At 42.1% G+C, this 13761-nt stretch overlaps 1 protein-coding gene across 1 annotated transcript in view; it reads left to right on the forward strand.

Moving 5' to 3' along the window:
- Positions 1–12226, forward strand: part of LOC146329323 (serine/threonine-protein kinase MARK1-like) — a 26974-nt gene extending 14748 nt beyond the window's left edge. The window contains exons 7-18 of the mRNA XM_084714567.1: positions 1566–1622; positions 3718–3852; positions 5042–5143; positions 7099–7218; positions 7351–7450; positions 8266–8378; positions 8589–8730; positions 8831–8964; positions 10534–10619; positions 10698–10847; positions 10937–11206; positions 11656–12226. Coding sequence (XP_084570693.1) covers positions 1566–1622; positions 3718–3852; positions 5042–5143; positions 7099–7218; positions 7351–7450; positions 8266–8378; positions 8589–8730; positions 8831–8964; positions 10534–10619; positions 10698–10847; positions 10937–11206; positions 11656–11998 — 1752 coding nt within the window. The 3' untranslated portion in view covers positions 11999–12226. The remainder of the gene's footprint in view (positions 1–1565; positions 1623–3717; positions 3853–5041; positions 5144–7098; positions 7219–7350; positions 7451–8265; positions 8379–8588; positions 8731–8830; positions 8965–10533; positions 10620–10697; positions 10848–10936; positions 11207–11655) is intronic.
- Positions 12227–13761: the final 1535 nt, after the last annotated feature.

A 13761-nucleotide genomic window follows, 5' to 3' on the forward strand; every position in this document is an offset into this window, starting at 1 on the left:
TTTGAACGAGGAAAGAAATGGTGTCGGCCGTTCTGATTGATTTTAATTTATAAAGATTTTAGTTTGTTAATTTATTGACTACAATTATTTTATTGCCTTCAAACCTGAAATGAAAAAAATTCTCAGAGTGGATTCCTTAAGAACAAGTTGTCTCAAGCTGGGGCCCGTGGTCTCATGTGAATCTATTGCAGGGGCCCTTCGGGGCCCTGGACATGAAAAAGTGTGAGAACTGTTGGTCATTGCTGCCCTCTGGTGGTCAGGAGTATTAATAACTCCTGTCAGTGGTCATTTGACAGCTGTCACTGTAATACTGCAGCTACAGTGCAATGATACAGTTATAATAATAATAATAATAATAAGAAGAAGAAGAAGAAGAAGAAGAAGAAGAATGAAAACAATTATAGAAAAGTATTCACATAGCTCCTTTCAAAACCAGCGTTACAAGGTGCTTCAGGAGTTAAAAATACAGAAAAATAAAACTATAATTTAAGCACACATCATGTGCAGAAAATGCATTAAAAATGGAGAAGGGAAAACAAGATATAACATAAAAATATTTAAATATACATAGAATTTACATTTAAAAAATATAAAAATGCTCATCTGAACGGTGTTTTTTTTTCTTATTGGATTTTTAAAATAAAACATTTACATATATAATCAGACAAAATCACCCAACATGAACAACACACAAAAGAAAATTTAAAAAGGGGGGGTGGGGTTCCTCAGAGGATGAATCATAAGAACGTTTACAGTTCTCACTGTGTTCGAGCTCAGATCACAGGAACCAGCTGATATCTCAGCGTCCAATCAGTGAACCTCACACAAGGCGCCTTATTTCAGCTGCTCTAGCCTTCCTGTACTGCGTCCTCTGCAAGACGTGATGTAAGTGACCTCCATCCCGGCTCCTCCTCCTCGCTGCTTCTGATTTAATATCAACTAACTAGCAGTGTGTGTGTGGGTGTGTCCCGCCCTCCAGCTGAAACACTGCGGCCCGTGGACTGGCGTGCTCTCTGCTCCAGCTGTGGCGTGAGTCCATGTGAACCGCCTCGCTGCGTCCCGGCTGCAGCGCTCTGTGCCTGAGCGGCTGAGCTCTGATGTATCTGATGCTACATCACATCCTCGTCTTCTTCTGCTGTCCAATTCCGGCAGTTTCTCTTCCTCGAGTGGCAAATTTTTGTCAGACGTTTTTTTCATATGTGATGAGATATCTCGTCAGTCTCAGCAGTCTTTGGTTTCCTTTTGGCTGCGTCCCATTTCGTCTGTTTCATTTCCTTCACTGGTCATCAGCCAGAGAATCTCAGCATCACAGTACAGAAGATGTTTGCTGCTGTTTGGCGCCACCTTCAGGACAAACGTTACATTTTTTTTACTCCACTAGTGTTTCGTTCTGTGTTTACTCAGAATTGCTTTCTAATCCCTCTTTTTCTTCCTCCTCCTCCTCCTCCTCTTCCTCCTCCTCCTCTTCCTCCTCCTCTTCCTCCTCCTCCTCCTCCTCCTCCTCCTCCTCCTCCTCCTCCTCCTCCTCCTCCTCCTCCTTGTGTGTCTCTTTGTGTTTCTGACAGATTGTGTCAGCAGTGGAGTACTGTCACCAGAAGAGGATTGTACACAGAGACCTCAAGGTACACACACACACACACACACACACACACACACACACACACACACACACACACACACACACACACACACACACACACACACACACACACACACACACACACTCTGATCATTAACCCTCTCTGGTACAGTGTTGCCTTTAGGTGTCAAACCCATTTTTGTCCCTTTACACACAACACATCCTCAATCACAGTGAAGAAACCAGAAGCAGAGTTTTAATTATTAATAGATGAGTAAAGTTTGATTAAGTTTTTTAATGAATTAATGTACTTTATTTGATAATTAAGTTATGGAAAACTATTAAAATGTAAATGTAGCCTTGCAGTAACATCACAGATTCCCACCATGACATTTCTGTATTCAGAGTTATTTACGGTTCAGTCAATATAAGATGAACTGAAATGCCTTTAAAACTTTTAATTCACTGAGCAGTGAGTCGGTGATGGCAGCAACACAACAAACGTCTGCTGTCTGTCAGGAGAGACACACAGCAGGAAACTGAAAACAGACATTTAAATGTGACGCAGCTGATCAAACACTGACGTGTGACTGACTGTCCTGTTTCTTACAGGCTGATCACAGTTGATCTGAACGTCACACAGACAAACAAACCGATGAAAAGACTTCATTCACATGTCAATAACAATAAAATTTATTCAAGTTTCAAGCAATAACTTTTTTCATGTCTTATCATTATGGTACAGTGTTGCTTTAAGGCAGGAGTCTGCAACCTTTAGGATGAAAAAATATATCTGTCCGGAGCCGCTGTCCTTTTATCTTTTGTTGAGATCATTTACGTTTCATCTTTAGATAAACTCGAATCTTTGAATTTAAAAAAATGTTCACAGTGAACCTGATTTATCATTATTTTGGTGCCTGAAAATTAAATGTTTTTTGTTGCAAATATTAAAATTTAACCATCATTCACTTTCACTTGAATGAATTTACTCTAGAATTTTCTTAAATACAATTTTGGTTGGTTTTTAAAAGTCAAAGATTTAAGTTTATCTAAAAAAGAAAAGTAAATTATCTGAGCAAAAGATCAGCAGCTAGTAAAACTTTTTCAAGATTTAAGAGTTTGAACTCAAAAATCTATTGCAGTACATTATCTTGAAACAACAATGATAATGAGAATTAAGATGTTAAAAAATAAATGACCCTTATTGATTTATATATAATTTTTTTCCAAAGCCACCGGAGAGGAGCTGAAGAGCCACATGTGGCTCCAGACCTGCAGGATTTTGACTCCCGCTTTAAAACAACAAACCCTAAAAAATCATTCTAGAAAATTTAGATGATGTCAGAAACTTTTGTTTTTTTACCAACTGGAAAGATAATGATTGGTTGTTACTGTGAATTGAGATTATTTTGTGTTTTTAATAGAAACACACTGATCGTGTTGTCTGACATGACTCCGCCTCTCTGTCTGATCAATCCTCATGAATTCAACCTGGAAATTCTGTTCAGTCGACGCAACTTTTCTGCAAATCTGACCAGTCATCACTGTGCAGACATCCTACATGCACGTCTCAATGAAGCAGCTAAATGTTTTATTCTTTTCTCTCTCATTTTTCATTTTTATCACAACGTTTGTCGTTGTTACTGACAAACCATTTATAATTCTGTGCTGCTGAAATAAACCCAGGCTGCACTTCTTCATTGACAGAAAAATCATATTTTGTTATCATTTTTGTAATTTACTGAGAACAGTTTTTATTCTCTGAATACGTTGCCTTTGACTTAATTTTTAATAAATTAAACAACAAAAACATTCACACTTTTTTTCAGTTTTCACCTGCTCCCACAATTTCATTGCAAAACTTGCTTAAAAACATTGCAACATGCATCACAATTTTTACAAACGCTTCCATGAAATCAGTCACTCAGGCTGCAAAAGTCACAAAAAGCTGAAATCCTGGAGGGACTGTTTTACCGTCCAAAAACATGAAACATGACACATGATGACGGTAAAAGCAGTGAAGTGTGATGGATGTGAACCACTGAATGTTAAGATTATCTTATATTTTTGGTGCTTTGGCCGTTTGTACCATAATTTATTGGTAAATAAAAAGTTTGAAATCTGTGTTTGTATCTCAGGCAGAGAACCTTCTGCTGGACGCCGACATGAACATCAAAATAGCCGACTTTGGCTTCAGTAACGAGTTCACTCTGGGCAGCAAGCTGGACACGTTCTGCGGTTCTCCTCCTTACGCTGCTCCTGAACTCTTCCAGGTGAACATTCAGCTCCGCCCACCACACCTGCAGAACAACACATCAGTCTGCAGCTGATCACAGCTGCATGTAGCTTCTGTCTGAATGTACAGAACATCACATCGTCTTTAGCTCTTTAGCTCTCCACTGTTTCCATCAAAACACATCAACATGTTCGAGAGGCCTCGTTGTGATTTTTAAGTAAGATGTGATGAAGAAGAAGAGGAAGACGAAAGACGGTAAAAAGAGTGTAACCATGTCGGGATTTAAAGAATATTATCTGTTAATTAAATGTACATCTGAGACAAAACAAGGGAGAACATGTACCTCAATAATTTATGTGAAAGTAACTGTTTATCATACAGCACACACCCACTCATTAAATTAAGTAACATTTTATTTTAAATACATGTATTTACTTCCAAGTTATTCTTATTAAAGCCATACAAATAAAGTTTAAAACAGACATTATTGGATAAAATCACCCCAAACCTTAAGTTCACTCATTATCTCCTCGCCCTCACGCTGACTGAAGGTCTCAGTTTTTTAGTCCACAAAACTCTGCTGGAGTTTCACAGGAAGAATCTCCCAAACAATGGAAGTGAATGATGACCAGTTTTTAAATGTGAAAAAAAAAAACAACCAAAAAATAAAACATCAAATGCCTCCATGATGCTCGTCTGGTGAAATCCAAGCCTCATTGATTTCATGTCCGGACATGAAGTCAATGATCTGTTTTATGATTCTTCTTTAAAAAGATAAAAGCCTTTATGGCACCAGATGTGATGTAACGTCTGTGCGTGTCGTCTTTGAAGTGTTGCGTTTTGTCATCAGACACGTGTCACAAGAGGTGAGGGTGGACCACGATTATTGAAATAATTATTGATCGACTGAAAGGCCACAGCTGTACTGGAGATCCTTTAGCAGCCATGTTTGAACGGGACACTTGTGACGTCATGTTTTAAATAGCGGTTTGTTTTGGGTCAGTCAGTTTCACTCCACCATGTGAACCGAGACCTCTTTTTTAAGTGGACCAGTTTGTTGATCCGTGCCCAGGTACTGGACCTTAGGGTCCGGCGCACTCAGATCCTGGTCCTGTTCCCTGATGTGAAGGTCTCTTGATGATATAGTGGAACAGCAGCACATCAGGACAGTAAAGTGTGTTATAGAGCAGTGGGCTGCTGGGTAACGTGGTTCTGTGATCCTGCAGGGGAAGAAGTACGACGGGCCGGAGGTGGACGTCTGGAGTCTGGGAGTGATTCTGTACACGCTGGTCAGCGGCTCGCTGCCCTTCGACGGACAGAACCTGAAGGTACATCAGAGGGTGGACAAAATAACAGAAACACTTTTCAGATATGAAAAAAAAAGAGTCATAAGCAGCAAAGAAGGATTCAACTGGACTGTGAGCATCGAGATTCTTCTGTTTTTTTTTAAATTTTATAGAATATGTTTTTGCCAAAAAAAACAAAACAAAAACAAAACTTCAATCTAACCAACATGTATTATGGAATCTGTCCAGCAGGTCTTTATACATCACTTCATAATTTGTACCTAACTCTACAATATTGTTAGAGTACTGAAGGATGAAGATAAAAGAGGAAAAAAGGGGCGGAGTCACCAGCCACTTAATTATTCTGACAAATATTTTATCCACTTTGTCCATCTTGTGGTATTTGAAGATTTTCTCAATCTCAGAAGGAAAGTCAGTTTGTCCATCTCATGAACCTCTTTAAAGATTTTAATCCAATTATCTGCTGTCAGTGTGTCACTATTTATGAGTTACTCTTTTTTTTTGCTGTTAATATTTTCAGGAAGTATTTGTCATTTCCTGTTATTCCTTCTGGTTGATCAGCCAGATAAAGCGACACACGTGTCTTCACCACAGTTTGTCCAGCATGAATGTTTCGTTGATATTAAATATGTCTTCACTTCAGGCGTGACAAAGAAACGAACAAGGTCCTTCCCACCGACCTCGTGCTCATACATAGAACAGGATGCAGGAGAACTTCTCTCTCACATGTTGTCCATCGCTGACTGCATATTTTATCATTTAATTCTCTGCTTGACTCTCTGGTAAAGTTTTGAAACTACAGATTTAGAGCGACCAGCGTCTGCCTCCACCACATCACCAAGCTCCACAATTGCTTCACTTTCTCTAATTTCTCTTAAAATATGCTGTCGTGTTTATTATTGAATTGACTAGAAGCACTTGAAAACACACCACATGCATCAACTGCAACGCTGTTGGCAGGTAGAATTGGCAACAGGGAGTTTGAACCCTGGACCTCACAGTTACAGGTGAGATGTTCAGACCTCCAGGCCATCAGAGATCATCTGAATATAATTCATGAAGTGCTGCACTGAAGTGAGAGTGAATAACATAATGATCTGTAACATCGTGATGAAATGTTTGGCTGGTGATCAGTGCATCATAGTGATTTTGTAAAATGGTGAGTGGTGAGTAATTCCAGCATCTTCATGTGCCTTCAGAAGTGAATTGGTTCAACATGGAAGTCACCAAAATGGGCCGAAGCGTCATTAACCAGGCGCAGATACTTTGCAGACATCATGTCTGACTCCGCCTTCACAAGCAGGTGGTACAGCGAGGGATTAAAACTATTAAAGGAAGTCCTTTAGTCCATTTTTTTAAACGATGCCCAGCCCTCGTCTGTATTGATTGATTTGTTATTACTTTTGGAAATTCAATGGTTGGCATCAAGTGTGAACGTCACCCAGTCTTATGTTTATTATCATATCATTATGGGGGTCGCCATCTTGTTTTTTGTAACCAGGACATGCTCTGTACCGAAAAGAGCGTGGACGTACTGCGAGCTGGGCGGAGCTTGGTTTTAGCTCATCTGTTCAGCAGGAAATGATGGCAGCCTGCCCAGTCGCAAACTTTCTAAGTTAAACAGTAATTAAAGTGTGATAAAGAAGTGAAGTGTGAAAATTCAGGCAAGGATTAGGCAGAATCTTGACTCATGTTTGGAAAACGGGTATTAGTTAGCTGGCTAGCTAATCAGAAGTGGAAGTCAGAAGATAGTGAAGCTTTTTTTTTACAAAAAAATAACTTTAATGAGATGATTCCTGGTCGGGACCTTCTTCTGATACTAACAGCAGTTAACATCAGACATGCTAACATCACACATGCTAACCTCAGACATGCTAACATCAGACATGCTAACATCACACATGCTAACATCAGACATGCTAACCTCAGACATGCTAACATCAGACATGCTAACATGTCACTGTGTGTGTGTGTAGGAACTGAGGGAGCGTGTTCTCAGAGGAAAGTACCGGATCCCTTTCTACATGTCCACTGACTGTGAGAACCTGCTGAAGAAGCTGCTGGTCCTCAACCCGGGGAAACGGGGCAGTCTGCAGGTAAAGACGCTCACACAGTCTCTGCTCCCAAGACCACCTGCTGTGTGTTCGCAGTGATTAACATACGGCCCTGAACGTTTCATATCTTAATTAAAGAGCTGCTGTTGTTCATGTTCTTGGTCTCATTCTCAGCAAATCATGAAGGATCGATGGATGAACATCGGCTACGAGGACAAGGAGCTGAAATCTTACCTCGAACCAGAACAAGACTTTAATGACCTCAAACGCATCGGTCAGACACACACACACACACACACACACACACACACACACAGTTTTGATAAACACCAGTCTTGGTGATGCTCAGCTTTTCTTAGAAGGGGGCTCCAGTGAAAGGCTGGGAAACACTGGTCTAATATTTGGGAGACTCATAGTTTACAGTGTACCTGCCTTTTCTAATCACTACAGCCCTGCTGAGGAGACAGCAGGCCTCTTTCACAATCAAGGCATGTGCACAAATTTGTGCTCAGACTGTGCAGACGAACACTTTATACTCACATGCTGTGATTCATCAGTATTTTCTTCCTTGAGTCTGAGACTGACTGTGGAGAGGCGGCTGGTAGAAAGCAGGTGAATCAGAGAAGTAAAGTTTTACTTCCTGATTGTTTCACAGCATTTATGAAGCACAAATAAACAAACAAAGGTCTAAAAGGTGGAGTGTGTGGAGCTGGACCAGCAGAATGAAGCAGCCACCCAGCCATTAGCCAACTGTTACAGCATCCACCTGTCAGACAAAGAGGCCACGCCTTTAATTATCCTTAATTTTAATATCTAATATCATTTAAATGTGTGAGTTATATAAAAATTCAGCTCTGTACAGTCGTCATGAACGAGGAAATTGTCAACAGAGACAGAATGAGTTCTTTGTCCCAGGCTGTGAACATGTTAAACATGTAAGTTGGACATTTTAATATGAGGCTCTGTGGGGATTTACTCACTTTTAGAGCCTGAAGTCATTGGAGGAACTGCAGGAGGTTTCTGCTGTGTGTAAGTCTTGTTTTTGCACCAACCAAAGCTGAACATATCTTGTGTTTTCTGACCAATCAGAGCTGATGGAGACGATGGGCTTCTCTCAGGAGGAAGTGATGAAGGCGCTGGAGGGTCAGAAATACAACGAGGTGACGGCAATATACCTGCTGCTGGGGAGGAAACCTGCTGAGGTGTGTTACCTTCCAATAGACTGTTTAGTGAGATTGTCTTCATCTCTGACTCCTCCAGGATTTATGCATCTGTGTGTCCAGTACAGGTCAGGACATGTTTAGCCTAGCTTAGCACAAAGACTGGAACCAGGGGGAAACTGCTAGCTTCCAAAGCATCTGTAAATGAGCCAGAATCTACCCAAAACCCTCTGTTGTGTCTCTCTCCACCAGTTTGAAGGCAGTGCGTCTTTGTCCAGCAGTAACCTGGTGCAGAGGTCACGACCCAGCAGCGACCTCAGCGGCTCCAGTCAGTCCCCCGCCCACACTCGCAACGTGTCAGCCACTCAGAAGCAGCGGCGTTTCAGCGACCACGGTGAGCTTCTGTCCGGACATGACGACGGCGTTCATGCTCTTGCTTACATGAGAATTAGATCTGGAGAAAGACTTTGTCTCCTCTCTGTCTTGTGTCTCAGTGGCGCCCTCCATCCCCCCACCTGTCTCCTACACCAAGCGCTATCATGCCAACAGCGTAGAGAGCGACAGGAAGGATGAGCCGCCGTCACCCATGGGAGCTCCAGACCGCAGGAGGTCAGCCACAGCCTCAGGGGTGAGAGGATTCAGATTCTGGTCTGAACCAGGTCCTGGTACAGACACCAGGTTTAAACCAGGATTAAGGTCACACATCAGGTTGATCTGTCAGTGACAAGAGCACAGAAGTAGGAAGTGACGGCAGGGACATGTCCCGATCAATATCCAGGCACTGAATTGTTCCTATCAATAAAACTTCAAATATAAGCTGCTGTCTGTCAGCGTCCGGTCAGTGATACTGAGATTCAGTGACAAAGCAACAAGATTAACTAAAACTAAACTCAAAACTAAACCTATGTGTGAAAAAATCATTTTACTTAACTAAAATAAAAATAAAAACTGCAATGATATATTATACTTAGAAAATGAACTAAAATAAAAATATACAGGAAATGTCTTTAGTTGTAGTCTTTGTCCATTTGTCAAAAAATAAACTGAAACAAGCAAATCGACTAACTGAAATTAAAACAAAAATTAAAAATGAAATGAAAAGTAAAAATTAATAAAAAAAAAAAAAGCATCTTATGTTAATCATATGAAAGCACCTGATTAAAACGACGTGTCTCCCCCTCATTATTCCACAGGCGGGTTCACAGTGTTCAGACGTCTGAGGTTCTGCAATGAATCCACAGGTTCTAAACATTAACATTAATAGCAGATGATTGTAGGAAGGAGGAATAATCCTGGACTGACCGACACATTAAAGATATGATGTGCACGTCTGACAGACGACTCATGTTTGCTGGAAAAGTGTCTCCATACTGAGAGAGACGCTGTGGGAGACACGCAGGCAGCTGTAACTTCTGTTCATCAATGCTCCATGTGCTTCACACAGTACTTTAAACTTACACTTGAGGACGGCCAACTTTTAAAATGTCTGCCTTTATGAGACGGACTGAGCAAAACAGCCAAGTTCCTAGAACACAGTTAAGAGACAGACTGAACCCAGTTAATCTGATGTATTAACTTTCCAGCTAGCTTACATTAGCCAAGAATGTAGAGTTTAGTTAACTTTTTAGCTATTTAATATTAGCAAACAATTTAAAAAGTAACTTTTAAGTTCTTTATGCTTTCAAACAGTGTAACTCTTCTCTTTATAGCTAACTAACATGATCAAATCAAACAGCGTAACATTTTGTTAACCTTTTAGCTAACTAAAGTTAGCAAACAATGAAATGTTTTGTTAAGGAACACAGCAGCCACTGGTTTCCCTTCTCTCTTTTAGTCACAAGGTCCAAACAGCACAGAAATGTATTTTTTATTCATTTAATCATTTTAATTTCATTAAACAGGCATCCTCATACTGACTGCACTCATTTCAGTTTCCAAAATAAACCTGGATTTACTCAGCTGAGATTCTTTTTTAATCGTGCAGCAGAGCTTTGCTTAATTTTAAACTCTGACTCTTAGTCATTTTAAACAGAGTAACTCATCTTTAAATTAATCTGGTGGTGGCGCCCGCTCTACGAACAGATACGTCATCAGGATGTTTGTCGATGTCGTGGCTGTAATGAACTCTGGGAGGCGCTGTCAGCCCTTCTGGCTGCCTGTTGTCTGACTGCTTCAACAGACTGTCTGTGTGTTTCAGAGCATAACACGGAGGAACACGTACGTTCATGAGCGGACGAGCGCGGATCGCCACTCAGTTGCTGTTCCCAACGGGAAGGACAGCAGGTGAGAAGAATTCTGGGAGTTTTCATGGATCACTTTCTGTTAGTCTCTAGGTCAATAACTAATCTCTCTCTCTGTCAGTCTACCTGAGGTACCTGCAGCGTCTCCCACCCCATCGCCGGGAGCAACCGTCTCCTCCACACGGCCCCGTCATGTGAAGTCCATGTCAGCGTCGGGGCATCCCATGAAGTCCTGCCTGCCCCCCATCGATGACAACGCGGAGTATCAGAGGTGATCAGAGAACTACTGTCCGTCCCCGCAGCAGTGACGTGTTTCGTGTTTATGTCGCTGTGTTAACAGTGTCGCCCCTCCCCCCTCAGCTCCCCCCAGCAGCCTCCGTCTTCACCGTCAGCCTTCAGCGTCACCAGCACCAGCAGCAGCACCACGCCGGACCGGACGCGCTTTCCCCGCGGCTCCTCCAGCCGCTCCACCTTCCACGGCGCTCAGCTTCGAGACCGACGACCCGCCACCTACAACGGCCCGCCGGCCTCGCCCAGCTTGTCACAGCACGCCGCCGCAACGCTGGCCTCGCCCCGCCGCGGCACCTCCACCTCCCTCATCGGCAAGATCACCTCCAAGTTCGTACGCAGGTCAGTAAGAGCTCAGGAAGTCGTGGAGGGGTGAAGTCTCCACACACAACACAAGTACACAGTGCTGGTCTTAAACTTAACGGGCTGTTCAGACAGATGTGACGTTTGTATTTATCGAGTTTTATTTTAACTCTCCGCAAAGATACATTCATGACATGACATGAAGTGTGCAGAGCTGCTGCTTCTGGAAATCTTTTTTTTCTTCATGGATAAACTCTGAGAGCACATTTCAGCTACCTGTTTTAAGAGACATTTTGAAAAAAAAATTCAATTTTTTTCTGTTTATTATCACATTAAACTGAATGTCATGATGAGATGTGAGAGACATTTAAAACACCACCTTTGGCCTTTAAAAACTGGCAATGACATTTTTCACCTTTTCCTGACATTTTATAGACGTCACAGTCCGAGATTAAACATGACAGGTAACATTAGATTTTTCCCTCCAGGAGTTTGTCAGGTGAGTCCAAAGACGAAGGCCGGGACTCCAAGCCTCGTTCTCTGCGCTTCACCTGGAGCATGAAGACCACGTCCTCCATGGAGCCGGGGGACATGATGAAAGAGATCCGGAGGGTTCTGGATGCCAACAACTGTGACTACGAGCAGCGTGAGCGCTACTTGCTGTTCTGTGTGCACGGCGACGCCCGGCAGGACACTCTGGTCCAGTGGGAGATTGAGGTGTGCAAGCTGCCCCGCCTCTCGCTCAACGGCGTGCGATTCAAAAGGATCTCCGGCACGTCCATCGCCTTCAAAAACATCGCCTCCAAAGTGGCCAACGAGCTCAGGCTGTGAACGACTTCCAGTGATCCTTAAACACACTGAGGAGAATATCTCTGCTCCTCTTCTCCACAGAGGGACGCCCCACCGAGTGACGGCGGCCATCTTGTGTTCAGCACTACTCTTTGCTAACTGCTGTATGACTCAGAGAAAATACACCTTATTGTACTCAACACACTTACTATTTAATGTTATTATCACTAAATGTTTGCCAGTGAAACCAAATATTAAAACGAGTGATGGCACAGATTTTCAGCAGGTTTCACCCCTCAGTGATTCACTGACCCAGAGCTAACGGCGAGGCTAACATGAGAGCTAACATTAAGATCCATCTGACACTACTGGAGCCAGACCAGGTTCATCACTGTTTACCTGCTCTTCACATTATTCCAGAAGCCTAGAATTTTGAAACATCAAAATCGAAACTTCAAACGGGATTAAAGCTGATTCAGAGTTTTGTTGGAGGAACCTGACGAGTCTTTAATCAGGTTTCAAGGTTTTTTGGGAGCAACTTAAGCAACTTTAAACTTATCATCAGGTGTTTTGCTTTATCCTGATTGCTAACAGTCATCTGGTCTCTGCAGTGCAAATAAACAGTCGATGAAACATTACCTCTGCTCTACCTGTGCAGCTCACCTGCTACAACAGTACCACAGCTCTCTGTGTACCAAACTACTCATCAAGCATTTCGTTTCCATGGACGCTTCTTGCTGTTGGCGCACCTGAAATCATGCCTGTAGCTGCCTCGTGCCAGTACCTCTGAGGACGCTGGTCGACACAAACAGATAGCTTGGTTAAATGAGGCTAATGTTAGCATAGCATCATTCTGCCACAAGTTAAGTTTTATGTCCTCCGGTCACGGTGACCTGATGTCCGATGCACTGAACGTTTTGCTGTGAACATTTCATGAGTGACTTCATCTCCACCTTGAGTCACAGCTTTAGTTTTGATGCTGTGAGCTGCACAGTTTCCAGTCGAGGTAATGAGACGTGAAGAACAACGAGGGAGTGAAACGTGTTGGTTGTGTCACTGAGGAAGTGTGATGCTTATGACCTTCTGAAAAGGGTTCCAAAGTGGAACCGGTTCCGATAGAATGATTCTTAATGAATTACTAAGAATCTGAATTATCGATTCCGCTTATCGATTCCTGTGCTGTTTTCACTTGCACTCACGTTCGCCTTGCATAGCACGTATTTTTCGGCTGGCATTTTGCTTCAATTACTGTTAAGTTACGCTGCTACAATGTGGAATTTATTATGACAGTATGCTAGTATTAGCCGCACATAGAGTGTGGTGGGGATAATGAATGCAAACTTAAACTCTAAGCAATGCATCATGGGGATTATGCAAATGAGGGCTGTCTCTCAGCACTGGTATATGAACCTCACAAGCCAGAATCCTACAGGATGCCATGAACACTAAACAAACTTCTTAGATGACAGTCCATCAACGTCAACTGACACAGAAGGTCAGTTTCAGCCTCGTGTAACCTTACAAATATGATATATAAAACAATAATAATATAAGCATTGATGATGCTAATAACAATCATCATCATAACAATACGAAGAAGAAGAAAGAAAAACGAGCTCTGGTATCAGTATGGTATCAGCAGATATCCAAAATCAAATTATTTCAGTAATTAAACGTTTGTCACGCTGGAACCATGAAAGATTTTGCATGAAAAATGACAATTATCAAAATAGTTTTTAATTAAATTGAAATAAGCATGTGACCTGTTGGCCTTCAACGAATCAGAATTAAGAATCAATAACACC

The sequence above is a fragment of the Lutjanus erythropterus genome, chromosome 3, assembly GCF_056507025.1.
Source record: "Lutjanus erythropterus isolate fLutEry1 chromosome 3, fLutEry1.hap2, whole genome shotgun sequence".
NCBI lineage: Eukaryota > Metazoa > Chordata > Actinopteri > Lutjaniformes > Lutjanidae > Lutjanus > Lutjanus erythropterus.